Here is a 27,121-nt window from a genome sequence, read left to right as displayed (position 1 = left end):
ACTCAAAGTACCTTTCAAATTTCCATTTTTACCATGTTCATAGAAGTATTTTACTTAAACACCTCATGTTATAACAAGATACTGTGAAACCACTGAAACCGTAAGAGGGGAAATCCTAAAGTAGGGCAACATGTACTTTTTGCTCCTCACCTTTTTCCGGGGGTTCTGGTTCTGGCTGATTACTACTGCTGGAGCTCACACTTGCATCAAAGCCTGCTGGGGAGCTGTTCCCTTCAGACTGGAGATCTTGGAGTTCTCCTGCAACACTGTCTACCTCAATTGTGCTATCAGTTTCACTCCTGATACTTCGAACTTCTTCTTGATTTGGAGCCAGTGGTTCTGATACTGTTACAGAAGACTGCTGCCGACTGGCTTCTGTTACAGTGACTGAGGAAGGTGATTCAGGTGTAGTAGGAGGGGTATTTAGCACTGAATTACTGCCACTACTAGGGAATTCTGCTTTTTTCTCACTGGCCTCCACCGGTTTTTCCTCTGCAGGCTTAGTATCAGCACCAGCCGGCAACAGTGTCTCAAGCTCAGCACTAGGTGAGCAGCTCTCCTCCTCAGCCACCATCTGCAGAGACCCCTCGGCTGGCCCCTCCTCTGGTGCAGGATGGGGCGGGGAAGCTGCAGCCTCAGTGTCAGAATCTGAAAATAGCTCCTTCAGTGTTTTCTTAGGCCACTGTCCCTGAATACTTGACCAGACATCTTTTCGATCTTTAGCTCTGCTGTTCTGAAGTCTTTCATCAGAGTTATTTAAAAGTTTTATCCTTTTTTCTGCCACTTCTGAAAATCCCGAATAAAAACCAGTTGTCCGTAGACATTTTCTTTTTTCCTCCAAACCGTTGTATTTCTTAGTTGGTGTCATCTTTGCTTTTGATTTTTCTTCTTCATCTTCATCTGAAGAGCTGTTGCTACTGTTTTCTATACACAGTGACTCTTTATTCTTGGCCTTCTCGTCCTTTTTGCCAGGTGATCCAGTTTTTAAACATTCCTCTGTGCTGCAATACCTTCTTTTACCACGTTTCACCTGTGGCTTTGAAGGTTTGTCTGTGGCATCCTTTTTAACATCTTTTCTCTTTTTTGTGATTTCATCTTCTTCTTCATAATCAGTATCTTCAGATAATCCCTCTATATCTTTTCTTAATCTTTCTGGAGATTTTGAACCTTGTTTGGGTATTACCAAATCTGCATGGACTTTGTTCTCTTCCAGCAAAGATGAAGTGTTCTGTTCCTCTTTTGAAATAAGATCATTTCTGATGTGGGTCAAGTGATCCATTTTGGATTCTTCATTGCCATTTTTATCTATATCATGAGCACCTGTCTCATCCTCCTGCTCACTGTCTTCAGCAGAACTTTCAGAGGCTAAAAAAAATGAAGAAAAAGCAGTGAGTATGACACGAACACCAGCAATGCCTTGTCTGCATCAGGCACTTTACATATTAGCTCCTATGTCCATACACATCCAGTTGCTAGGTTTACCTCCATCTTACAGATGAGGTAACTGAGCTTTAGATTTAAAACACCCAATGATGGAAATGTCCTATATCATTGGCTATGGTTTGAACTACTGTATACTTTTGCCAAGGCACATCAAATTCTAAGCATAAAAGCTGTAAAATTTATTCTATTAATTATACCTCAACAGAGATGATTATAAAAAAGAAAGGAACTTCTTCAAATTTATGAGTAGAATATAGTGGAGTACGGATGTAGTTGTCCCAGGTGTTCTAACTCCAAAGCCTATATTCTTATACAACTATAGCCTTTATTTTCAATGTAGTAATGATTATTGAGAGATTTGTGAACAATAGGTTTCCACAATGTTTTTTCTTTTATTGAAGTATAGCTGATATACAACATTGGTTTCAGGTGTACAACACAGTGCTTTAACAGTTACATACATCACGAAATGCTCACTATGATTAAGTGTAGTTACCTGTCACCATACAGTACATAAATATTATAATATTACTAACTATATTTCTTACACTGTACATTTCATCTCCATGAAATTATTTTATAGCTTGAGGTTTGTTCCTCTTTACCCCCTGTTTTACCCATTCCCACCCCACCCTATGGCAACCACCAGTTTGTTTTCTGTATGTAAAAGTCTGCTTCTGTTGTTTTGTTTTTTTAGATTCACATATAAGTGAAATGATATGGTATTTGTGTCTTTCTCTATCTGACTTATTTCACTTAGCATAGTACCCTCTAGGTTCATCCATGTTGTCACAAGTACCAAGATTTCATTCTTCTTTGTGGCTGACTAATAGTCCATTGTGTATGTGTACCACATCTTTATCCATTCATCTATCAATGGACACTTAGTTTGATATCTTGACTACTGTAAATAATACATTAAACATGAGGTACAGAAATCCAAATTAGTGCTCCACACTCACAGGTAGACTCAATTTTTCTTTATATGTACATACATGTACACATATGCAATCATAGCAACATTCATTTTTTAAATGGAAATACCTGAAATGTCTTAAATTTGATCTATGGCCAAATTTAAAATAAAAATCACCGAGAAAAAGAGAAAACATAAAGAGAATTTCTGAAATATCAAAAACATGCCATTATGATGCTTACTGTTGATTTGTCTCCATTAGGAAAAGTACTGGAAATAACCTAAATATATTTTAATCATGAGCTAATTAAATAAGTTATGACACATCTATTCAGTAGTATAGATGTGCTGACATGGAGAGACTTGTAAGCTATACTGCACTGGGCCAAAAAAAAAAGTGGTTTGCAATGTGTTAATGATCATATTTATAAAAATATTATATATGTGTATGTGTATATGTATATTTTAGTTGTTTATGAATATATATACAATATATGAATATTATATGTTGGTATGTTAATAGTAAATTAATAATTACACACACACACACACACATATATATATACACACAAACACTGTATATATGGTAGATTAACACAATTTCTGAAATAACATACACCCACAAAAATGGGGGAAAACATGAGAGAACAGCAACAGAATAAGCAGATAGATGAATGAAACAGACTCAAGAAAACCAAACCTTCCCTCAAGCCATCAGTGGGGGGAGCTAACAACCAACCCATGTTAACCAGTCTCTCAAGCTGCATGAAATACTGTGAAAATGCAAAAGTGGAGGAGGGAGCCTAACATAAGGAGCACTAGGTGAACATTACTTGAAATACAGCTAGATTTCCAGGTTCTAACCCTCACTGCAGATTGCTAGTTGACTGCCCTTCTGGAAGTTTATTCTCTGAAAATTATAAGACAGGATTTCTGGCCTAGACGATGTCAAGAAATGTTGAAGGCATAGTACAGGTGTGATGCTAGAATGGGGGGCATCAGTAAACGTTAATAAAAATGCTAAAAAAACACTCCTCCTAGCCCCCTCCCTCAAGTGGATCCCAGATCACCAGAAGCCATTCTCTTGTTTTCCAGTCAAGAGACTGGAAGACTCTTCTCTGGAATGCAACTAGATTAAGAAGAAGACCTCAAGATCTGATGTTGAACTTTCACAAGTAATTTCTTACCCAGATTATCCTACACTGAAGCTCAAAGTTGACAAGTCCCAATCATACACTCAAGATTCCAAATCATGAGAAGATGGCCAAAGAAAAAATACTTCACAGGGAACAGATCAAAACAATAAAACAAAAAGCAAACTGAATGTAACTAACCATGCAAATGAACAAAATTCTTTTTACAATATCCTTTGAAAGATCAAAATCAGAAAGGTAACAATAACGGAATTGCATGAAAGCATGCAGAAAATAAAAGAGTTCTTGAAAATTAAAAACATTACAGCTGTCAATAAGCATTACAGCAGTAAATTAAGTAATTCATAAAAGGATTAGAACATGAAGTTAAGGAAATTTCTAAGAAATTAGAGGAAAAAGAGGAATGAATAATAACCCATCCCTCTGAAAGATAAGCATCTTAGAATATATATATGTGGAAGGCACAATACCAATATAATATCAGGTCAAAAAAAAGAGAGAACAATAAAATGCAGAAAAGAAAATAATCAACAAAATAATCCAAGAAAAGTACCTTAAGAGAAAGACAAGAGTTTCTAGAGTGAAAGAACCTAGCAAGTACATAACACAGTGTATGAAAACACATCCATACAAGGCATTATATAGCTGTGAACTATTAGGATATTAGAAAAAAAGGTTCAAGTTTCAAGTGAGATGGAAATGTAGTAAAACAAGTCAGATACAAAGAATCAGGAACTGGAAGAACACTGGACTTAAAAGAATCAACACTGAAAGAAAAAGACATTGAACGATTTCAGTAAAATGATGAATGAAAACTTCCAACCCAGCTAAGACATGATAAAGGTATTTTTAAATGTGCACAGTTTCCAAAAATTTACCCTCCCTCTTATTCATTTGTTCTTATTAACAAGTTACTAGAACATGTGCTCCACCACAATGACAGCACACCAAGGGGGAAAAAAAAGACATGAAATAGCAAAATCAAAGGAATCCAAGGACTACTTTGAAGAGAGATTCCTAGAATGGGCTCTCCCAAGGAAGAGAGCCGTGCAACAGATGTAGAAGGAAATTACTCCATAGAAGCTCAGTGTTATTTCCAAAGAAAGTAATACCAAGGGCATCATAACCAAGATGCCTCCTGTGCCTGTACAGTCCTTGTACTCAACTAGATTCTTAATCTGTATTTAACCTGCTTTAACCATGTGTTGATGAAATTACAGCTCTTTCCTCCATGTCTTGTGTGGCATTACCCAGGATCAGTAAATGACACCATTTTATACAGCAGAAACATTTTGCACTGACCACACCTGATATCTAGAAGTTTACTTGTTAAGACTAGAATCAGAAATACACAGTAGCTTCCCTCCACACGTAGGCACATTCCTGTTGGTCATCCCCTATGACTATGTAAGATATTCACATTGTGGTGAGCCCTGATGTTTCCCAGAATTTCTTATGACCTTACCACACTGAATTCCTTCAGAGAGGCTTTTGAAAACTCTCAGAGGAACTGAATATGAATCAGAATATCATCTAGAAATTATTCAGATAACATCCTCAGGGAGCTTCCATCTAAGTAAAAATATTGCCTTTTCTTACACAGTTAGGCTTATGCTTGCTACTCAGTTTTTCAAAACTATTATCTTCTCTAGAAATATAGTATGTATACAGACACAAACACATCTATACACACACACACATACAGCTGACCTTTGGACAAAATGGGTTTGAACTCTGTACACCCTCTTACATGTGGATTTTCTTCAATAAACATACTGGGAAATTATTTGGAGATTTGTAACAGTTTTTGAAGTATTTATTTTTATTATTTTAATTGAAATATAGTTGATATACATTATTATATTGGTATCAAGTATACAACATAGTGATTTGGACAGTTAGATACATTATTAAATCCTCACCCAAACTAGTTTAGTTACTATCTGTCAATACAGAAAGATATTATAGAACTACTGACTATATTTTCTATGCTGTACTTGTATCCTCGTGACTAATTTATATCCTTATAGAGATTTTGGGCCTCTTTATCCTCTTTGTCTATTTCACCTATCCATCCCAACCCCAGCCCCATGGCAACCACCAGCTACTTCTCAGTGTCTATGAGTCTACTGCTGTATTTTTCATATTGTTCAGTATTGTTTTTAGATTCCACATGCAAGTGAAATCATATAGTATTTGCCTTTCTCTGCCTGGCTTATGTCACTTACATAAAACCCTTGAGGCTGATGCAAATAGGATTTTTTCTTTTTTAGGGCCAAACAATATTCCATTGTATCTGCGAACCACATCTTCTTTATCCATTCATCTAGTGATGACACTTTGGTTGCTTCCATATCTTGGCTATTGTAAATAACATGGCAATAAACATAGGGGTACATACATCTTTTCTAATCAGGGATTTTTTTTTCTGTAGGTAAATTCCCAGAAGTGGAGTCACTGGGTTGAATGGTATTTCTATTTTTATTTTTTTGAGGAACCTCCATACTGCTTTCAACAGTGGCTGCACCCACTGACATTCCCACCAACAGTGTAGGAGGGTTCCCTTTTCTCCACATCCTCGCCAACACTTGTTATTTCTTGTCTTTTGGATAGTGACCATTCTGACTGCTGTGAGGTGATACCTCATTGTGGTTTTGATTTGCACTTCCCTAATGATTAGTGATGTGGTGAGTCTTTTCATGTGCCTGTTGGCCACCTGGACTTCTTTGGAAAAATATCTATCCAGGTCTTCTATCCATATTCTAATGGGGTTATTTGTTTTTTGGGTGTTAAGGCATGAATTCTTTATATATAATTTTGGATGTTAATCCCTTATCAGATATAGCATTTACAAGTATGCTCTCCCATACTGTAAATTAACTTTTTGTTTTGTTGATGGTGTCCTTTGCTGCACATAAGCTTTTTGGTTTGATGTAGTCCCACTTGTTCACTTTTTATATTGTTTCCTTTGGCCATGGAGATGTACTCAGGGAAAAATGACTCATGCTTATATTGAAGACATTTTGCCTGTAGCTGAGCAGTTCTCCCAACACCATTTACTTAAGAGACTGTTTTTTTCCCATTGTATATTCATAGCTCCTTTGTGATATATTAATTGACCATGTATGCATATAAATAGACCATTTATTTCTTGGCTCTTTATTCTGTTCCATTGATCTATAGGTCTGTTCTTGTGCCAATATCATACTGTTTTGATAAATATAGCTTGTAGTAGAGCTTGAAGTCAGAGAGCATGAAACCCCCAGCTTTGTTGTTCTTTCTCAACTTTGCTTTGGATATTTGGGGTCTTATGTGGTTCCATATGAATTTTAGGATTATTTGCCCTAGTTCATTGAAAAATGCTGCTGATATTTTGATAGGGATTGCACTGAATCTACAAACTTCTTTGGAGAGGATGGTGATTTTGACAATATTCATTCTTCTATCCATAAGCATGGGAAAGCTCTCCATTTATTTGTGTCTTCAATTTCTTTCATCAGCATGTATAGGTTTTAGAGTAGAGGTCTTTTATCTCCTTGGTTTGATTTATTCCTAGGCATTTTATTGCTTTTCAACAACAGTAAATGGAATTTTTTCTGGATTTTTCTTTCTGCCAGTTTGTTGTTAGTATATAGGAATGCAAAAGACTTCTGTATGTTGATTTTGCATACTGCAACTTTGCTGAATCCAGTTATTCTAACAGATTTTTTGGTGGGGTCTTTAGAGTTTTCCATATACAGTATTATGTCACCTGCAAATAGGGACAGTTTTACTTCTTCCTTACCAATTTGTATGCCTTTTACCTCTTTTTCTTATCTGACTACCATTGCTAGGACCTGTAGTACTATGCTGAATAACAGTAGTTAACAGATGGCATCATTGTCCCGTTCCTGATATTGCAAGAAAAGCTTTCAGCTTTTTGCCATTGAGTATGATGTTAGCTGCGGACTTTTCATATACAGCAGTTATTATGTTGAGGTATGGGTCTTTTACAACCATTCTATTTAGAGTTTCTATCATGAATGATGCTGAATTTCTTGTCAAATGCTTTTTCAGCATCTACTGACATGATCGTATGGTTTTTATACATCCTTTTGTTAACATGGTGTATCAGGTTGATTGCTTTATGAATACTGCACCACTCTGCATGACTGAAATGAATTCCAATTGATCATGATGGATGATCCTTTTGATGTATTTTTTAATTCATTTTGTTCATATTTTGTTGAGAATTTCTACATCTATGTTCACCAGGCATATTGTTCTGTAGTTATCTTTTTTGTATTGTCTTTGCCTCTTTTTGGTATTAAAGAATGAATCTGGAAGAAATCCCTCCTCTCAAAACTTTTTTAAAGAATATGGAATGCTTCATGAATTTATATATCATTCTACCACAGGGGCCATACAAATCTTCTCTTTATTGTTCCAATTTTAGTATATGTGCTGCTGAAGCGAGCACCCTCCTCTCATATTTTTTGGAATACTTTAACAAGCATGAGTATTAGCACTTCTTTAAATGTTTGGTAGAATTCAGCTGTGAAGCCATCTGGTCCTGGATTTTTTTCTTGAGAGTTTTTTTATTACTAATTCCATTTCATTACTGATAGTCAGTCTGTTCAGATTCTGTTTATTCCTGGGGAAGTCTTGAAAGATTGCATGTTGCTAGGAATTTGTCCATTCCTTCTAGGTTGTCCAATTTATTGGCATATAATTTTTCATAGAATTGTCTAATGATTCTTTCAATTTCACTGCTGTCAGGTTAACTTCTTGTTCATATCTGATTATGTTTCCAACCTCTTTTTTTCTTGATAAATCTGGCTAAGAGGTTTGTCTATTTTCTTTATCTTCAGGAAAAACCAGCTCTTAGTTTCACTGATATTTTCTATTGTTTTCTTATTCTCAATTTTATTTATTTCTGCTCTACTTATTATGTCCCTTCTACTAACACTGGGTTTTGTTTATCTAATTCCTTTAGTTGTGAGGAGGAAGTGTTCTTGTTTCTGGAGGTAGGACTGTATTACTATGTACTTCTCTCACACAGCCACTTTTGCTGCACCCCACATATTTTGAAACATTGTGTTTCCATTTTCATTTGCTTCCATGTATTGTTTGATTTCCTCTTTGATCCATTATTTGGAAGTATGTGGTTTAGCTTCCACTTTCTTGAGTTTTCCTGGGGGAAGCAGTTTCCTGATGTAATTTGATTTCAAGTCTCACACAATTCTGGTCTGAAGAGATGTTTGCTACAATTTCCATCTTTTTTTATTGTTTGAGGCTCTTTTTCTGTCCTAATGTGTGATCTATCCTGGAGAACAATCCATGTGCATTTGAGAAAAATATGTTCTGATGCTTTGGGTAGAATGTTCTGTAGGTATGTTAAGTCCACCTGGTCTGACGTATTGTTCAATGCTTCTGTCTCCTTATTTATTTTCCTTTCTCTTTACTTTCCTACCACTAATATACAATTACATGAACAACATATGGTTACTAGACTCCCGCTATTATCAACTCACAACCACATACCCCATTACAGTCACTGTACATCAGTGTAGTAAGATGCTATAGAATCACTACTTCTCTTATCTGTGTTACACTGCTTCCCCTGTGTCCCCCCTGCTACATTATATGTGCTAATCACTAAGCCCATATTGCCTCTTTATCCCTCCCTTTCCACGATCCTCCCCAATCCCTTTCCCTTTGGAAGCTGTTAGTCCATTCTTGGGTTCTGTGAGGCTGCTGTTTTGTTCCTTCAGTTTTTGCTTTGTTCTTATTTTCCACAGATGAGTGAAATCATTTGATACTTGTCTTTTCCTGCCTGGCTTATTTCACTGAGCATAATACCCTCTAGCTCCACCCATGTTGTTGCAAATGGTAGGATTTATTTTCTTCTTATGGCTGAATAATAGTCCACTGTGTATATGTACTACATCTTTATCCATCCATCTACTTAGGGGGCTTCCATTTCTTGGCTGTTGTAAATAGTGCTGTGATAAACATAGGGGTGCATATGTCTTTTTCAAAATGGCTGCTGCATTCTTAGGGTAAATTCCTAGGAGTGGAATTCCTGGGTCAAATGGTATTTCTATTTTGAGTTTTTTGAGGAACCTCCATACTGCTTTCCACAATGGTTGAGCTAATTTACATTCCCACTAGCAGTGTAAGAGGGTTCTCCTTTCTCCACATCCTTGACAACATTTGTTATTCTCTATCTTTTTGATGTTGGCCATCCTAACGGGTGTGAGGTGATATTTCATTGTGATTTTAATTTGCATTTATCTGATGATTAGTGATGGGGAGCATCTTTTCATGTGCTTGTTGGCCATCTGAAGTTCTTCTTTGGAGAAGAACTTATTCACCTCCTCTGCCTATTTTTTAATTGGCTTATTTGTTTTTGTTTGTTGAGGTGTGTGAGCTCTTTATATAATTTGGATGTTAACCCTTTATCAGATGTCACTTATGAATATATTTTCCCATACAGTAGGATGTCTTTTTGTTCTACTGATGGTGTCCTTTGTTGTACAGAAGGTTTTTAGTTTGATACAGTCCCACTTTTTTTTTTTGCTTTTGTTTCCCTTGTCCAGGGAGATACGTTTATGAAGAAGTTGCTCATGTTTATGTCCAAGATATATTTCCCTATGTTTTTTTTAAGAGTTTTATGGTTTCATGACTTACATTGAGGTATTTGATCCATTTCAAGCTTACTTTTGTGTATGGGGTTTGACAATAATCCAGTTTTATTCTCTTACACGTAGCTGTCTAGTTTTGTCAACACCAGCTGTTGAAGAGGATGTCATTTCCCCATTGTATATCTATGGCTCCTTTATTATATATTAATTGGCCATATATTCTTGGGTTTGTATCTGGGATCTCTAGTCTGTTCCACTGGTCTATGGGTCTGTTCTTGTGCCAGTACCAAATTGTCTTGATTACTGTGGCTTTGTAGTAGAGCTTGAAGTCAGGGAGCATAAATCGCCACCACCACCCCACTTTATTCTTCCTTCTCAGGACTGATTTGGCTTTTGGGGTCTTTTGCTGTTCCATATGAATTTTAGAAGTATTTGCTCTAGTTCATTGAAGAATGCTGTTGGTATTTTGATAGGGATTGCACTGAATATGCAGATTGCTTTAGGCAGGATGGCCATTTTGACAATATTAATTCTTTCTATCCATGAGCACAGGATGTGTTTCCATTTATTACTATCCTCTTTAATTTCTCTCATGAGTGTCTTGTACTTTTCAGAGTATAGGTCTTTCGCTTCCTTGGTTAGGTTTCTTCACAGGTATTTTATTCATTTTGATGCTATTGTGAATGAAAGTGCTTTCCTGATTTCTCTTTCTGCTAGTTCATCATTAGTGTATAGGAATGCAACAGATTTCTGTGTATTAATTTTGTATCCCGCAACATTGCTGAATTCAGATATTAGATATAGTAGTTTTGGAGTGGATTCTTTAGGGTATTTTATGTACAATATCATGTCATCTGCAAACAGGGACAGTCTGACTTCTTCCTTACCAATCTGGATGCCTTTTATTTCTTTGTGTTGTCTGACTGCCATGGCTAGGACATCCAGAACTATGTTGAATAAAAGTGGGAAGAGTGGGCATCCTTGTCTTATTCCCAATCTTAAAGGAAAAGCTTTCAGCTTCTCACTGTTAAGTATGATGTTGGCTGTGGGTTTGTCATATATGGCCTTAATTACGTTGAGGTACTTGTCCTCTGTAGCCATTTTGTTGAGAGTTTTTACAATGAATGGGTGCTGAATTTTGTCAAATGCTTTTTCAGCATCTATGGAGATGATCATGTGTTGTTTTTCCTTCTTTTTGTTGATGTGGTGGGTGGTGTTTATGGATTTTTGAAGGTTGTAACATCCTTGCATTCCTGGCCTGAACCCCACTTGATCATGATGGATGATCTTTTTGATGTATTTTTTAATTCAGAGTTCTAATATTTTGTTGAGCATTTTTCCATCTGTGTTTATCAGGGGTATTGGTCTGTAATTTTCTTTTTTTGTGGTGTCTTTTCCTGGTTTTGGTATTAGAGTGATGTTGGCCTCGCAGAATGAGTTTGGGAGTATTCCCTCCTCTTCTACTTTTTGGATAACTTTAAGGAGGATGGGTATTAGCTCTTCTTAAATGTTTGATAAAATTCAGCAGTGAAACCACCTGGTCCAGAAGTTTTGTTCTTACAGTTTTTTCATTACCAATTCAATTTCCTTGCTGGTAATTGGTCTATTCAGATTTTCTGCTTCTTCCTGGGTCAGCCTCGGAAGGTTGTATTTTTCTAGAAAGTTGTCCATTTCTTCTAGGTTATCCAGTTTGTTACCATAATTTTTCATAGTATTCTCTCTTAAGTCTTTATATTTCTGTGGTATCCATAGTAATTTTTCCTTTCTCATTTCTGATTCTGTTTATTTGTGTAGACTCTCTTTTTTTCTTGATAAGTCTGGCTAGGGGTTTATGTATTTTGTTTATTTTCTCAACAAACCAGCTCTTGCTTTCATTGATTCTTTCCATTGTTTTATTCTTCTTGATTTTATTTATTTTTGCTCTAATCTTTATTATGTCCCTCCTTCTACTGACTTTGGGCTTCATTTGTTCTTCCTTTTCTAGTTTCATTAATTGTGAGTTTAGACTGCTCATATGGGATTGTTCTTCTTTCCTGAGGTAGGCGTGTATTGGAATATACTTCCCTCTTAGCATGGCATTCGCTGCATCCCACAGGTTTTCGGTGTTCAATTATTGTTGTCATTTGTCTCCATATGCTTCATCTCTGCCTTTATTTGGTCATTGATCCATTGATTATTTAGGAGCATGTTATTAAGCCTCCAGGGTTGGTGGGCTTTTACATTATCTTTGTGTAATTTATTTCTAGTTTCATATCTTTGTGTCTGAGAAGCTGGTTGGTACAATTTCAATCTTTTTTAATTTACTGAGGTTCTTTTTGTGGCCTAGTGTATGATCTATTATTGAAATTGATCCATGTACACTTGAGAAGAATGTGTATCCTGTTGCTTTTGAATGAAGTGTTCTGTAGATGTCGGTTAGGTCCATATGTACTAATACGTTCTTCAGTACCTCTGTCTCTTTACTTATTTTCTGTCTCCTTGATCTGTCCTTTGGAATGGGTGGTGTGTTGAAGTCTCCTAAAATGAGTGCATTGCATGCTATTTCCCCCGTTAATTCTGTTAGTATTTGTTTCACATATGTAGGTGATCCTGTGTTGGGTGCATAAATATTTATAATAGTTATATCCTCTTGTTGGACTGACCCCTTTATCATTATGTAATGTCCTTGTCTGTTGTTACTTTCTTTGTTTTGAGGTGTATTTTGTCTGATGCAAGTACTGCAACTCCTGCTTTTTTCTCCCTATTAGTTGCTTGAAATATCTTTTTCCATCCCTTTAGTTTCAGTCTGTGTATCTTTTGGGGTTTGAAAGTAAGTCACTTGTAGGTATCATATAGATGGGTCTTGTTTTTTTTATCCATTCAGTGACTCTATGTCTTTTGATTGGTGCATTCAGACTGTTTCCATTTAGGGTGATTATCGATAGGTATGTACTTATTTCCAGTGCAGGCTTTAGATTAGTGGTTACCAAAGGTTCATGTGTAATTGCCCTACTATCTAACAGTCTAATTTAGCTCAGTTCTTATGCTATTACAAACACAACGTAAATGTTTGTTTTTTTTCCCCTCCTTTTTCTTCCTCCTCCATTCTTTATGTATTATGTATCATATTCTATACTCTTTGTCTATCCCTTGATTGAATTTGGGGGTATTTGATTTGTTTGCACCTGCTTAGTAATTAATTATTCTCCTTTGCTGTGGTTTTATTTCCCTGGTGACATCTATTTACCCTTAGGATTACTTCCATCTTTAGCAGTCCCTCCAAAATGCACTGTAGAGGTGGTTTGTGGCAGGTAAATTCTCTCAGCTTTTGCTTAATCTGGAAATTGTTTATTCCCTCCTTCAAATTTAAATAACCTTGCCTGGTAGAGTATCCTTGGTTCAAGGCCCTTCTGCTTCATTGCATTAAATATATCATGCCACTCCCTTCTGGACTGTAACGTTTCTGTTGAGAATTCTGATGATAGCCTGATGGGTTTTCCTTTGTATGTGATCTTTTTCTCTCTCTAGCTGCTTGTAAAAGTCTGTCTTTATCCTTGATCTTTGCCATCTTGATGTTGTCTTCCTTGGATCCTTTGTGTTGGCAGATCTGTGCACCTCCATGGCTTGAGAGACTATCTCCTTCTCCAGATTGGGGAAGTTTTCATCAATTACTTCCTCTATGACACTCTCTATGCCTTTTCCTCTCTCTTATTCTTCTTCTGGTACCCCTATAGTGCAAATATTGTCCCGTTTGGATTGGTCACACAGTTCTCTCAATATTCCTTCATTCTTAAGAGATCCTGTTTTCTCTCTGTTAATCACCTTCTTTGTATTCCTCTTCTCTAATTTCTACTCCATTTACTGTCTCTTATACTACATCTAATCTGCTTTTAAATCCCTCTATTGTGTTTCATTTCAGATATGGAATATCTTAATGATTGAACCTCTGACTTAAATTCATTCCTGAGTTCTTGAATATTTTTCTGTACCTCCATAAGCATGTTTATAATTTTTATTTTGAACTCTCTTTCAGGAAGATTGGTGTGTTCAGTTCCATTTGGCCCTTTTTCTGGGGTTTGTGAGATTTTGGTCTGAACCATGTTCTTTTGACATTTCATATTACTATGTGGTGCCCTCTAGTGCCCAGAACCTCTAGTCTCTGGAGCTGCTCAGTTCCTAAAGTGAGGTTGGGCATTGTAGGGGAGCGGTGCTGGTGCCTGCTGGGAGGAAAGCACTGTTTCCTGATTCCCAGCTGCAGTGACTGTCTCCAGTGTCAGAGCCAGTGGGCTGAGCACACAGGTGTAACTCTCTGTGCTTGGCATCTCTAGTTGTTGTAGGTGGGGCCTCCCTCTGGCTGGCCTGACACCAACACAGTGACTGCCGGTTTGCAAGCAGGTGTCAGCAGGCCAGGAGGAAGGCGCAACAGGCTGCATATCACAGTGGGTGGCCTCTGATCTGAGTGGCCAGCCAGGGGGATAGAGTGCCTAAAGCTCCCCAAAGTTCCCAACCTGCTGTGCAGAGTGGGCCAGGACAACTTTGTCCACCTATCCCTTCTCCGGTGCCTCAAGGTCCATGCAAACCCTGCCCCTTCAGCAGCCCTCTCGCTGCTAGGAAGCTTCTCAGACCACCTGCCTTTCCTTTGTCCCAGAGCAGTTGGATGTGGATTCCTGTCCTCCACAAAAGGCCAGAATCTCAGTCCCTAAAGCACTCCACCTGTCCCAGCTCCCCAACCCCAGCAATCTCCAGAACACCACACAATGTAGGTCTGTGGTCTAAAGCAGACCTCCAGGGCTGGGTGTTCAGCAGTTCTAGGCTTCCACCCACTCTCCCCTCCATTTCTCTTCCTTCCACTGGTAAGCTGGGGTAGGGGAAGGGTTTGGGTCCCGCCAGATCAAGGCTTTTGTACGTTAGCCTGTTTTGTGAGTTCTGCTCTGTGCTGAAGTCTGTATACAGTCTGGTGCAGTCTTCTTTCCTGTTGCTGTTTTAGGACTAGTTGTATTAACTATATTTTCACACTATATGTGGTTTTGGGAGGAATTCTTAGTCTCACCTCTCATGCTGCCATCTCAAATCCTTTTTATTTATTTTCTATCTGGATGGTCTACTATTGATGTGAGGTGTTAAAGTCTCCTAATATGATTGTGCTGTTGTCTGTTTCTCCAATTAGGTCTGTTAGCATTTGTTTTATATATTTAGGTGCTCCTATGCTGGGTGCATAGATATTTACAATTGTTATATCCTCTTGTTGGACTAACTCCTTTATCATTATGTAATGTCCTTCTTTGTCTTGTTACTTACGTTTTTATGAAGTTTATTTTGTCCGATATAAGTACTTCTACTCCTGCTTTTTTCTCCCTTTTTTTTGCATGAACTATCTTTTTCCATCCCTTCACTTTCAGTCTGTGTATGTCTTTAGGTCTAAAATGCATCTCTTGCAGGCAGAATACAGATGGGTCTTGTTTCTTTATCCATTCTGCCACCCTATGTCTTTTGATTGGTGCATTCAGTCCATTTACATTTAAGGTAATTATTGATAGGTATATACTTGTCATTTTATTAATTGTCTTCTGGTTGTTTTTATAGTTCTTCTCTTTTCTGTTCTTCCTCTCTTATACTTTTGTTATTTGATGGTTTTCTTTAGTATTATGCTTTGATTCCTTTCTTGTTATTTTTTATTTATCTATTGTAGGTTTTAGATTTGTTACCATAAAGTTCATAGTTTCCTAAATATGTAACAGTCCGTACTGAGTTGATGGTCACTTGATTTCAGACACATTCATAAAGTACTACTTATCTTCTTCCTCCTCCTCCATGCTTTATGTATGTAATAGTCTACATCTTTTGTATATCCCTTGACTAATTTTGTATCTACTTGATTCTGTCTTAACTTCATATTTGCTCTATAAGTAACTGGTCTACTACCTTTACTATAGGTTTACTTTCACTGATGAAAAATATATTTATACGTAAGAACATTTCCATCTAAAGAAGTTCCTTTAACATATACCATAAGACTGCTTTAGTGGTGATAAATTCTTTTACCCTTTGTTTTCTGGGAAATTTTTAATCTCTCTTTCAATTCTGAATGATAACCTTGCTGGGTAGAGAATTCTTGATTGTAGGTTCTTCCCTTTCAATACTTTAAATATTTTATGTCACTCTCTTCTGGCCTGTAAAGTTTCTGCTGAGAAATCTGCTGATGGCCTTATGGAATTTCCCTGATAGGTAATTGTCTGCCTCTGTCTTGCTGCTTTTAAAATTCTCTGTTTATCTTTTATCCTTGCTAATTTAATTGCTATCCATCTTTGTCCTGTCTACCTGGGGTTCATCTTGTTAGGTGCTCTCTGTGCTTCCAGAACCTAGATGTCTATTTTCTTCCCCCGATTGGTAAGTTTTTCATCTATTATTTTTTCATAGAGAAGTTCTACTTCTTTGTCTCTCTTCTCCCTCTGGGGCCCCCATATTATGTGAATATTGTTTCATTTGGAGTTGTCGCACAGCTGTCTTAGCATCTTCTCAGTTTTAGAAATACTTTTTTCTCTCTGTTCCTCCGCTTAGTTACTCTCTGTTCTCTACCTTCCATCACACTGATTCTTTCCTCTACTTCCAGCAATCTGCTATTCATTTCCTCTACTGTACTTTTTATTTCAGTTATTGTATTCTTCAGCTCTGAGTGGCTTTTTCACATTTCTATCTCTCTGTTGTTGAAGTTCTCACTGAGATCACCAATTATTTTCTCCAGTCCTGAGAGCATCTTTATGACGGTTACTTTGTACTCTTTAACAAGAAGATTGCTAATCTCCATTTTTTGTAGATCTTTTTGTGCTGTTTTATCTCATTCTTTTGTTTGGAACATATTCCTCTGTCTCTTGATTTTGTTTGTTTTTCTGTGTTTCTTCCTTTGAATTAGATAATCAGTTATGCCTCCTGGTCTTGAAAGTAATGGCTTTATGAAGTGGGTGTCCTGTAATGTCCAGAAACTCAAGACTCTGCTCACCAGTGCATGGTCCTCTTTTGAGGCTGAGCCACAGTTGCTGTTGGTGGGCCGCAGATGGGACCTGTCTTTCTGCATATCTGCTGGCAGTGACTGATCCCCACAGCTCACCTCTGCATGCCCTTTGTGTAACATGAGGTGTTTCTGCTGGGATTTGTTGTGGGCATGGCTGTGCTCTGTCTGCAGGTCAAAAACAGCACTGCTGCTGGGCTGAATATGTGTACAGATGGATACCCAGGGGAAAACTGCCAAGGAGCTGAGCCGCCCTTTTCAGTGTGGTCCTCTCTTCACCAGGTATAGATGGTCTGTGCTGCAGCCTTCAGGTCGTTTTCAGGGTTAGTTGTATTTGCTATAGTTGTTTCCTCAGTGTTTACATGGGAGGAGGGTTTCACCTTGCTATACTACTCCCATCATCTTTTCACTGCTACCTGAACCCCAGTGAGGAGCCCAAAAAGACTGGAGCTTCCGCAGTAAATGCTGTGAGCCAGACTCCTTAAACACAAGTAAAATTTGTGACAATTTGTAAGACATTTTTTTCTCTAGTTTACTTTAAGAACACAGTATATAATACATAACACATAAAGTGCTAATTGGCTATTTTATCAGTAAGGCTTTGCTCTGGCCAATGGTTGTTACTAGTAGTTAAGTTTTGGGGGAGTCCAAAGTTATATGTGGATTTTCAACTGCACAGAGAGTTGGCACACCAGCCCCCCATTGTTTAAGGGTCAACTGTGTTTTTATATATATATTTATTTATTTATTTATTTACATATATGTATGTTTAATACAACTCTAAATAAAAGTAAAGGAGGGGTTGGAGCCAAGATAGCGGCGTGAGTAGAGCAGTGGAAATCTCCTCCCAAAAACACATAGAGCTATGAAAATATAACAAAGAAAAATCTTCCTAAAATAGAGACCACAGGACACAGGACAACATCCAGACCACATCCACACCTGGAAGAACCCAGCGCCTTGTGAAGGGGAGTGCTTTTTGGAAATCTTAAAGGGGCAGGACAGGTCACTTAGACCAGAAGCAGGGAATCTGGGGATCTCTGGGCACTCTAACCCCCTGGGCAGCAGGGAGCACAGAGGCCCCTTACGGAGATAAATAGTCTCCTGGCTGCTCCCCCTCCAACGGGGCTCCACCATTTTGGAGGAACAGCCCCAGCCAGGCCAAGCCCACAGCAACAGCGGAGATAAACCCCAAAGCAACTGGGCAGGAAGCAGAAGCCCTGTCTGCGCACAGCTGCCCAGCACAAGCCACTAGAGGTCGCTATTCTCCCAGGAAAAGGCTACAAACCAACAAGAAGGGAAGCTCTTCCAGCGGTCACTTGTACCAGCTCTGCAAACTATCTCTATCACCATGAAAAGGCAAAACTACAGGCAGACAAAGATCACAGAGACAACACCTGAGAAGGAGACAGACCTAACTAGTCCTCCTGAAAAAGAATTCAAAATAAAAATCATGAACATGCTGACAGAGATGCAGAAAAAAATGCAAGAGCAATGGGATGAGATGCAGAGAAAAATGCAAGAGCAGTGGGATGAGATGCAGAGAAAAATGCAAGAGCAGTGGGATGAAGTCCGGAAGGAGATCACAGATGTCAGGAAAGAGATCACAGAAGTGAAACAATCCCTGGAAGGATTTATAAGCAGAATGGATAAGATGCAAGAGGCCATTGAAGGAATAGAAGCCAGAGAACAGGAACGTATAGAAGCTGACATAGAGAGAGATAAAAGGATCTCCAGGAATGAAACAACACTAAGAGAAATATGTGACCAATACAAAAGGAAAAACATTCGTATTATAGGGATACCAGAAGAGGAAGAAAGAGGAAAAGGGATAGAAAGTGTCTTTGAAGAAATAATTGCTGAAAACTTCCCCAAACTGGGGGAGGAAATAATCGAACAGACCATGGAATTATACAGAACCCCCAACAGAAAGGATCCAAGGAGGACAACACCAAGACACATAATAATTAAAATGGCAAGGATCAAGGACAAGGAAAGAGTTTTAAAGGCAGCTAGAGAGAAAAAGGTCACCTATAAAGGAAAACCAATCAGGCTAACATCAGACTTCTCAACAGAAACCCTACAGGCCAGAAGAGAATGGCATGATATACTTAATGCAATGAAACAGAAGGGCCTTGAACCAAGGATACTGTATCCAGCACGACTATCATTTAAATATGATGGTGGGATCAAACAATTCCCAGACAAGCAAAAGCTGAGGGAATTTGCTTCCCACAAACCACCTCTACAGGGCATCCTACAGGGACTGCTCTAGATGGGAGCACCCCTAAAAAGAGCACAGAACAAAACACACAACATATGAAGAATGGAGGAGGAGGAATAAGAAGGGAGAGAAGAAAAGACTCTCCAGACAGTGTATATAACAGCTCCATAAGCGAGCTAAGTTAGGCAGTAAGATACTAAAGAAGCTAACCTTGAACCTTTGGTAACCACGAATCTAAAGCCTGCAATGGCAATAAGTACATATCTTTCAATAGTCACCCTAAATGTAAATGGACTTAATGCACCAATCAAAAGACATAGAGTAATAGAATGGATAAAAAAGCAAGACCCATCTATATGCTGCTTACAAGAAACTCACCTTAAACCCAAAGATAAGCATAGACTAAAAGTCAAGGGATGGAAAAACATATTTCAGGCAAACAACAGTGAGAAGAAAGCAGGGGTTGCAGTACTAATATCAGACAAAATAGACTTCAAAACAAAGAAAGTAACAAGAGATAAAGAAGGCCACTACATAATGATAAAGGGCTTAGTCCAACAAGAGGATATAACCATTCTAAATATATATGCACCCAATACAGGAGCACCAGCATATGTGAAGCAAATACTAACAGAACTAAAGAGGGAAATAGACTGCAATGCATTCATTGTAGGAGACTTCAACACACCACTCACCCCAAAGGATAGATCCACCGGGCAGAAAATAAGTAAAGACACACAGGCACTGAACAACACACTAGAACAGATGGACCTAATAGACATCTATAGAACTTTACATCCAAAAGCAACAGGATATACATTCTTCTCAAGTGCACATGGAACATTCTCCAGAATAGACCACATACTAGCTCACAAAAAGAGCCTCAGTAAATTCCACAATATTGAAATTCTACCAACCAATTTTTCAGACCACAAAGGTATGAAAGTAGAAATAAATTCTACAAAGAAAACAAAAAGGCTCACAAACACATGGAGGCTTAACAACATGCTACTAAATAATCAATGGATCAATGAACAAATCAAAATAGAGATCAAGGAATATATAGAAACAAATGACAACAACAACACTAAGCCCCAACTTCTGTGGGATGCAGCGAAAGCAGTCTTAAGAGGAAAGTATATAGCAATCCAGGCACACTTGAAGAAGGAAGAACAATCCCAAATGAATAGTCTAACATCACAATTATTAAAACTGGAAAAAGAAGAACAAATGAGGCCTAAAGTCAGCAGAAGGAGGGACATAATAAAGATCAGAGAAGAAATAAACAAAATTGAGAAGAATAAAACAATAGCAAAAATCAACGAAACCAAGAGCTGGTTCTTTGAGAAAATAAACAAAATAGATAAGCCTCTAGCCCAACTTATTAAGAGAAAAAGAGAGTCAACACAAATCAACATAATCAGAAATGAGAATGGAAAAATCACGACAGACTCCACAGAAATACAAAGAATTATTAAAGACTACTATGAAAACCTATATGCCAACAAGCTGGAAAACCTAGAAGAAATGGACAACTTCCTAGAAAAATACAACCTCCCAAGACTGACCAAGGAAGAAACACAAAAGTTAAACAAACCAATTACAAGCAAAGAAATTGAAACAGTAATCAAAAAACTACCCAAGAACAAAACCCCGGGGCCGGACGGATTTACCTCGGAATTTTATCAGACACACAGAGAAGACATAATACCCATTCTCCTTAAAGTGTTCCACAAAATAGAAGAAGAGGGAATACTCCCAAACTCATTCTATGAAGCCAACATCACCCTAATACCAAAACCAGGAAAAGACCCCACCAAAAAAGAAAATTACAGACCAATATCCCTGATGAATGTAGATGCAAAAATACTCAATAAAATATTAGCAAACAGAATTCAACAGTATATCAAAAGGATCATACACCATGACCAAGTGGGGTTCATCCCAGGGATGCAAGGATGGTACAACATTCGAAAATCCATCAACATCATCCACCACATCAACAAAAAGAAAGACAAAAACCACATGATCATCTCCATAGATGCTGAAAAAGCATTTGACAAAATTCAACATCCATTCATGATAAAAACTCTCAGCAAAATGGGAATAGAGGGCAAGTACCTCAACATAATAAAGGCCATATATGATAAACCCACAGCCAGCATTATACTGAACAGCGAGAAGCTGAAAGCATTTCCACTGAGATCGGGAACCAGACAGGGATGCCCACTCTCCCCACTGTTATTTAACATAGTACTGGAGGTCCTAGCCACGGCAATCAGACAAAACAAAGAAATACAAGGAATCCAGATTGGTAAAGAAGAAGTTAAACTGTCACTATTTGCAGATGATATGATACTGTACATAAAAAACCCTAAAGACTCCACTCAAAAACTACTAGAACTGATATCGGAATACAGCAAAGTTGCAGGATACAAAATCAACACACAGAAATCTGTAGCTTTCCTATACACTAACAACGAATCAATAGAAAGAGAAATCAGGAAAACAATTCCATTCACCATTGCATCAAAAAGAATAAAATACCTAGGAATAAACCTAACCAAGGAAGTGAAAGACTTATACTCTGAAAACTACAAGTCACTCTTAAGAGAAATTAAAGGGGACACTAATAAATGGAAACTCATCCCATGCTCATGGCTAGGAAGAATTAATATCGTCAAAATGGCCATCCTGCCGAAAGCAATATACAAATTTGATGCAATCCCTCTCAAATTACCAGCAACATTCTTCAATGAATTGGAACAAATAATTCAAAAATTCATATGGAAACACCAAAGACCCCGAATAGCCAAAGCAATCCTGAAAAAGAAGAATAAAGTAGGGGGGATCTCACTCCCCAACTTCAAGCTTTACTACAAAGCCATAGTAATCAAGACAATTTGGTACTGGCACAAGAACAGAGCCACAGACCAGTGGAACAGATTAGAGACCCCAGAAATTAACCCAAACATATATGGTCAATTAATATTTGATAAAGGAGCCATGGACATACAATGGCAAAATGACAGTCTCTTCAACAGATGGTGCTGGCAAAACTGGACAGCTACATGTAGGAGAATGAAACTGGACCATTGTCTAACCCCATATACAAAGGTAAACTCAAAATGGATCAAAGACCTGAATGTAAGTCACGAAACCATTAAACTCTTGGAAAAAAACATAGGCAAAAACCTCTTAGACATAAACATGAGTGATCTCTTCTTGAACATATCTCCCCGGGCAAGGAAAACAACAGCAAAAATGAGCAAGTGGGACTACATTAAGCTGAAAAGCTTCTGTACAGCGAAAGACACCATCAATAGAACAAAAAGGAACCCTACAGTATGGGAGAATATATTTGAAAATGACAGATCTGATAAAGGCTTGACGTCCAGAATATATAAAGAGCTCACACGCCTCAACAAACAAAAAACAAATAACCCAATTAAAAAATGGGCAGAGGAACTGAACAGACAGTTCTCCAAAAAAGAAATACAGATGGCCAAGAGACACATGAAAAGATGCTCCACATCGCTAATTATCAGAGAAATGCAAATTAAAACTACAATGAGGTATCACCTCACACCAGTAAGGATAGCTGCCATCCAAAAGACAAACAACAACAAATGTTGGCGAGGCTGTGGAGAAAGGGGAACCCTCCTACACTGCTGGTGGGAATGTAAATTAGTTCAACCATTGTGGAAAGCAGTATGGAGGTGCATCAAAATGCTCAAAACAGACCTACCATTTGACCCAGGAATTCCACTCCTAGGAATTTACCCTAAGAACGCAGCAATCAAGTTTGAGAAAGACAGATGCACTCCTATGTTTATCGCAGCACTATTTACAATAGCCAAGAATTGGAAGCAACCTAAATGTCCATCTGTAGATGAATGGATAAAGAAGATGTGGTACATATACACAATGGAATACTACTCAGCCATAAGAAGTGGAAAAATCCAACCATTTGCAGCAACATGGATGGAGCTGGAGAGTATTATGCTCAGTGAAATAAGCCAAGCGGAGAAAGAGAAATACCAAATGATTTCACTCATCTGAGGAGTATAGGAACAAAGGAAAAACTGAAGGAACAAAACAGCAGCAGAATTACAGAACCCAAAAATGGACTAACAGGTACCAAAGGGAAAGGAACTGGGGAGGATGGGTGGGCAGGGAGGGATAAGGGGGGGGAAGAAGAAGGGGGGTATTAAGATTAGCATGCATGGGGGGGAGGGAGAAAGGGGAGGGTGGGCTGCACAACACAGAGAGGACAAGTAGTGACTCTACCACATTTTGCTAAGCTGATGGACAGTAACCGTAATGTGGTTGTTAGGGGGGACCTGATATAGGGGAGAGCATAGTAAACATAGTATTCTTCATGTAAGTGTAGATTAAAAATTTAAAAAAAAAAGAAAGAAAGAAAGAAAAGGGGGATTACTCCTTAACAGGATAAAACTATTGGTAAATCAAAGATCAACGCATGCTTTAAATATCCTTAATGTTGATCACTTAAAGGGTGTCAGATGATCAGCTATGGAGGTACTCTTTTCTGATAATATTCCTTTCTCTTAATTAAAAAAAAAAAAAAAAAGCAGTTACTGTGTGCTGACCTCCAATGAGTTCTGCACAGTGGTATAGAGGGCATGTCAAAGTGTGGGCAAAGGGTCTGTTTGTTTCTACGCAGAAGATCAAGGCCTAGCTTGGATACCCAGAAAATGAACTAAGATACGATATGAGGAGGAGCTTCCGGCATCAGCACTCTCTGGAGGACTCGTGCCGGGGGATGATCATCAAAAAGCCTCCACAGGGATCCGGACGATGCTGCGGTTGTGGCTGCATCCAGCCCACCGTCTCCTGGACTTGCCATAAGAAGGAGGAGGGAGATGTCTAGGCTGGCATGTGCATACAGTGAGACAACGAATTTGACCGGATCTGTACTGTTGGAACTCAACCAGGAGTTGGGAGGGGTGCAAGTTGTAGCACCCCAAAATCTCATGACTATAGACTATCTATGGTTAAAAGAACATATGGGATGTGAACAGATCCCAGAAATGGGCTGCTTTAATTTGTCTGATGGTTCAAGTACAGTTGGAAAATATCCATCATATCATAGATAAATTTTCACAAATGCCTAGGGTGCCTAAATGGTTTTCTTGGCTTCACTGGAGATGGCTGGTAATTATAGATTTGCTTTGTTTATGTCACCGTATTCCTATTATGTTAATATGTGTGTGCAAATTAGTTAGTAGTTTAAAACCTATACATACTTAAGGTACTATACAAGAAGATATGTCAAAGAAATAATCAATCCTCCCAAGTTTCCTTCATATGCTACATCTATAGCTTTTCTTCTTCCTTCCTAATTACAAACCTTAAATAGAATTCGTGCCTCATATCGAATTTACCGAGTATCATAATTCCTCCAGGTGGTAAAGATACCTCGAGACAAGTGCTGGGCATAGAAGCCACAGGGCATAAATCTGCAAAGAAGTAAAAAGCTAACCTTTGCAAACAATATGGCTTCTCTCTCACTTGCCAACTTTGCATTTCCCTGTATGGCCCCGGAAGATGACTGGTTGGCCAGAGACGGGTGAGATTCCTCAAGGGAGGAACAACCTAAGACAGGCGCAGTCGCAGGGGGGCCATCAGGTGAGAATTTGGGGATCAGCAGAGGTGAGGCTCAGAACCTCACCCCCCCTGCTTTGAGAGAAATCTTCTGCATCCGTGGATGTCTTGATGCCCTTGTCTAGCCTGGATTAATACTTAGTCCATAGGCACACACCTGATCATCTGATCTTCTACATTTGCCTTCTTACAGCACTAAACTATGTTTTCTACCTTTATCTTGCATCTACCTACCACTTCAGCATTTTATTAAAAATAAAAATAATAATAATAATAGGAGAAATGTGGGATCAACATATAAATCAAGTACAAAAATCAAATGAATATTCATATTTGACTTGATGGTTTATAGGTCATATTGCATGATCAAAACCGAAAGTTTCTGTGATGAATGCCCTTGTACTGTTCACCAGAATTTATTCACTCTGTAAGAATTCGTTCACCATGTAAGAACTTGTTCGTTATGCTTCAGAAGATTGGAGACTGACGAGAATTAGGCTTGAGATGGATTAATGATTGTACATTGAGCATTGACCCCCCTATACTGAATTTTATTGTTGTTAACAACCATTTGATCAATAAATATGAGAGATGCCCTCTCAAAAAAAAAAAAAAAAAAAAATCAAATGAATAATCATACATCATATTTGACTTGATTGTTTATAGTTTAAGGTTTGTAGTTAAAACAGAAACAGTTTCTATGATATGAATGCTCTTGCGTTGTTCACCATGTAAGAACTTGTTTAGTCCCTGCAGTAGTGGAGTCATAGAGACCTGTGTAGCATATGGCAGGGAGATTTTGGTATCCACACAGAAGAAAGAGAAATGTAGATAAGAAGGGGAAATGTAGTTTGCTGCCTACTGTGCCCTGTAAAGGGGTGTATAATGAAAATATGAGTTTATGATTTTAGATTGATTATAAATTTATTAAAGCCTCTAAGAATATTTTTGTGGGAAAGAATCCTAGCTAACTGTGGCACTAGGTGACCTGTATTACACCCTGAGATGATAGACTCCATAGTCGCTGCTACATACTGCATGCTCCTATGGTCACATGCACTACTTAGAAACTGCGTTGCATAGAAACGTAAAATACAATAGAGTACATGTTAATAAGAAAAGTTTCAAAGAACAGAAAAACAATCACCTGTCTAATGCTTGACCAACCATGAATAGATTAGAAAGTAAAAGAAAGAAAAAAGCTTGCCTATACTTATTAACCAACTGCCTATACTAATTAATCATCAGAAAAATAAAAAATAATCCTATCCTTGTGCAAAATGGTATAAATAAAGCTGTCATCGGCACTTTGTCGAGAGACCACCTCCAAAAAAAAAAAAAAAAAAAAAAAAAAAAAAAAAGTAAAGGAATGATTAAAGATATAGTATTAATTACTTCTGGGGAAGACAGAATTCTTTTACATAAATATTCTTTCACCACTGTGGTACACATACCAATGTTTATATTATATTTAAATTACATATATATTCTCCACATACTGTTCTGCATGTCTGCTACATTAGAAAATTACAAAAATGAACTTTAGAATATTTACAGCATTAAATAGACGAGTTCATATAAATCTCCATGTGAACTAAGAGACAAAAATAATTTCCATGACATCCAAAAAAAATAAAAATCTACACTTTCTTATGTTATGAAAAATATAAAATATTTTCATGGAAATACATTCTTTTACTTCATTTGGTAAATCGTATTTCCCCTTTTCTCTGACCACCAGATTTACTAAATCCATTCCTCCTATCTCGTAACTTTTATTATTCAGTTACACTTCATTCTGCCTTAAATATTAAGTAATAATGCCATCATAAAAGAGATCATAACAGACATAATCAGGGTAAGCAAACTCTGATATTCTTTACAAAAAATTAGATATAGTCTTATAATCTAATATTAAATAACACAAACTATGCTTTACATGGCTACAGAAAGGACGGTAGCTGATGAAAACACATTATCAGAACTATAGGATAAATGTTAAATTGTAGCCCCTAGAGTTACTAATAATAGAAATATTTCCAAGTCTCAATTAATGGCTGATTTTATTTCAAGTATTAATAGAGGTAAAAAAATTCTGGTTCAATTAAAAGACAGAATTTGATCATATAAGAATTATCTTCATAG

General features: G+C 37.7%; 1 protein-coding gene and 1 non-coding gene across 8 annotated transcripts in view; both read right to left on the bottom strand.

The window, feature by feature from the left end:
- Nucleotides 1-27,121, bottom strand: part of ARID4B (AT-rich interaction domain 4B) — a 170,585-nt gene that overhangs the window by 11,443 nt on the left and 132,021 nt on the right. For all 7 annotated transcript variants that reach the window (XR_012133315.1, XM_073241274.1, XM_073241270.1 and 4 more), the window contains one exon: nt 151-1,365. Coding sequence is in view for 6 of the 7 variants with exons in the window: in XM_073241274.1 (XP_073097375.1) it covers nt 151-1,365 (1,215 nt within the window). In the remaining variant the exon portion in view is untranslated. The remainder of the gene's footprint in view (nt 1-150; nt 1,366-27,121) is intronic.
- On the bottom strand, nt 7,866-7,972 carry LOC118972227 (U6 spliceosomal RNA). Its single transcript, XR_005061061.1, has one exon. It is a non-coding gene; the product is annotated as a U6 spliceosomal RNA (small nuclear RNA).

The sequence above is a fragment of the Manis javanica genome, chromosome 7 (genome assembly GCF_040802235.1).
Source record: "Manis javanica isolate MJ-LG chromosome 7, MJ_LKY, whole genome shotgun sequence".
Lineage (NCBI taxonomy): Eukaryota > Metazoa > Chordata > Mammalia > Pholidota > Manidae > Manis > Manis javanica.
The sequence above is the reverse complement of the archived record's forward strand: the minus strand, read 5'-3'. Positions and strand labels throughout refer to the sequence as shown.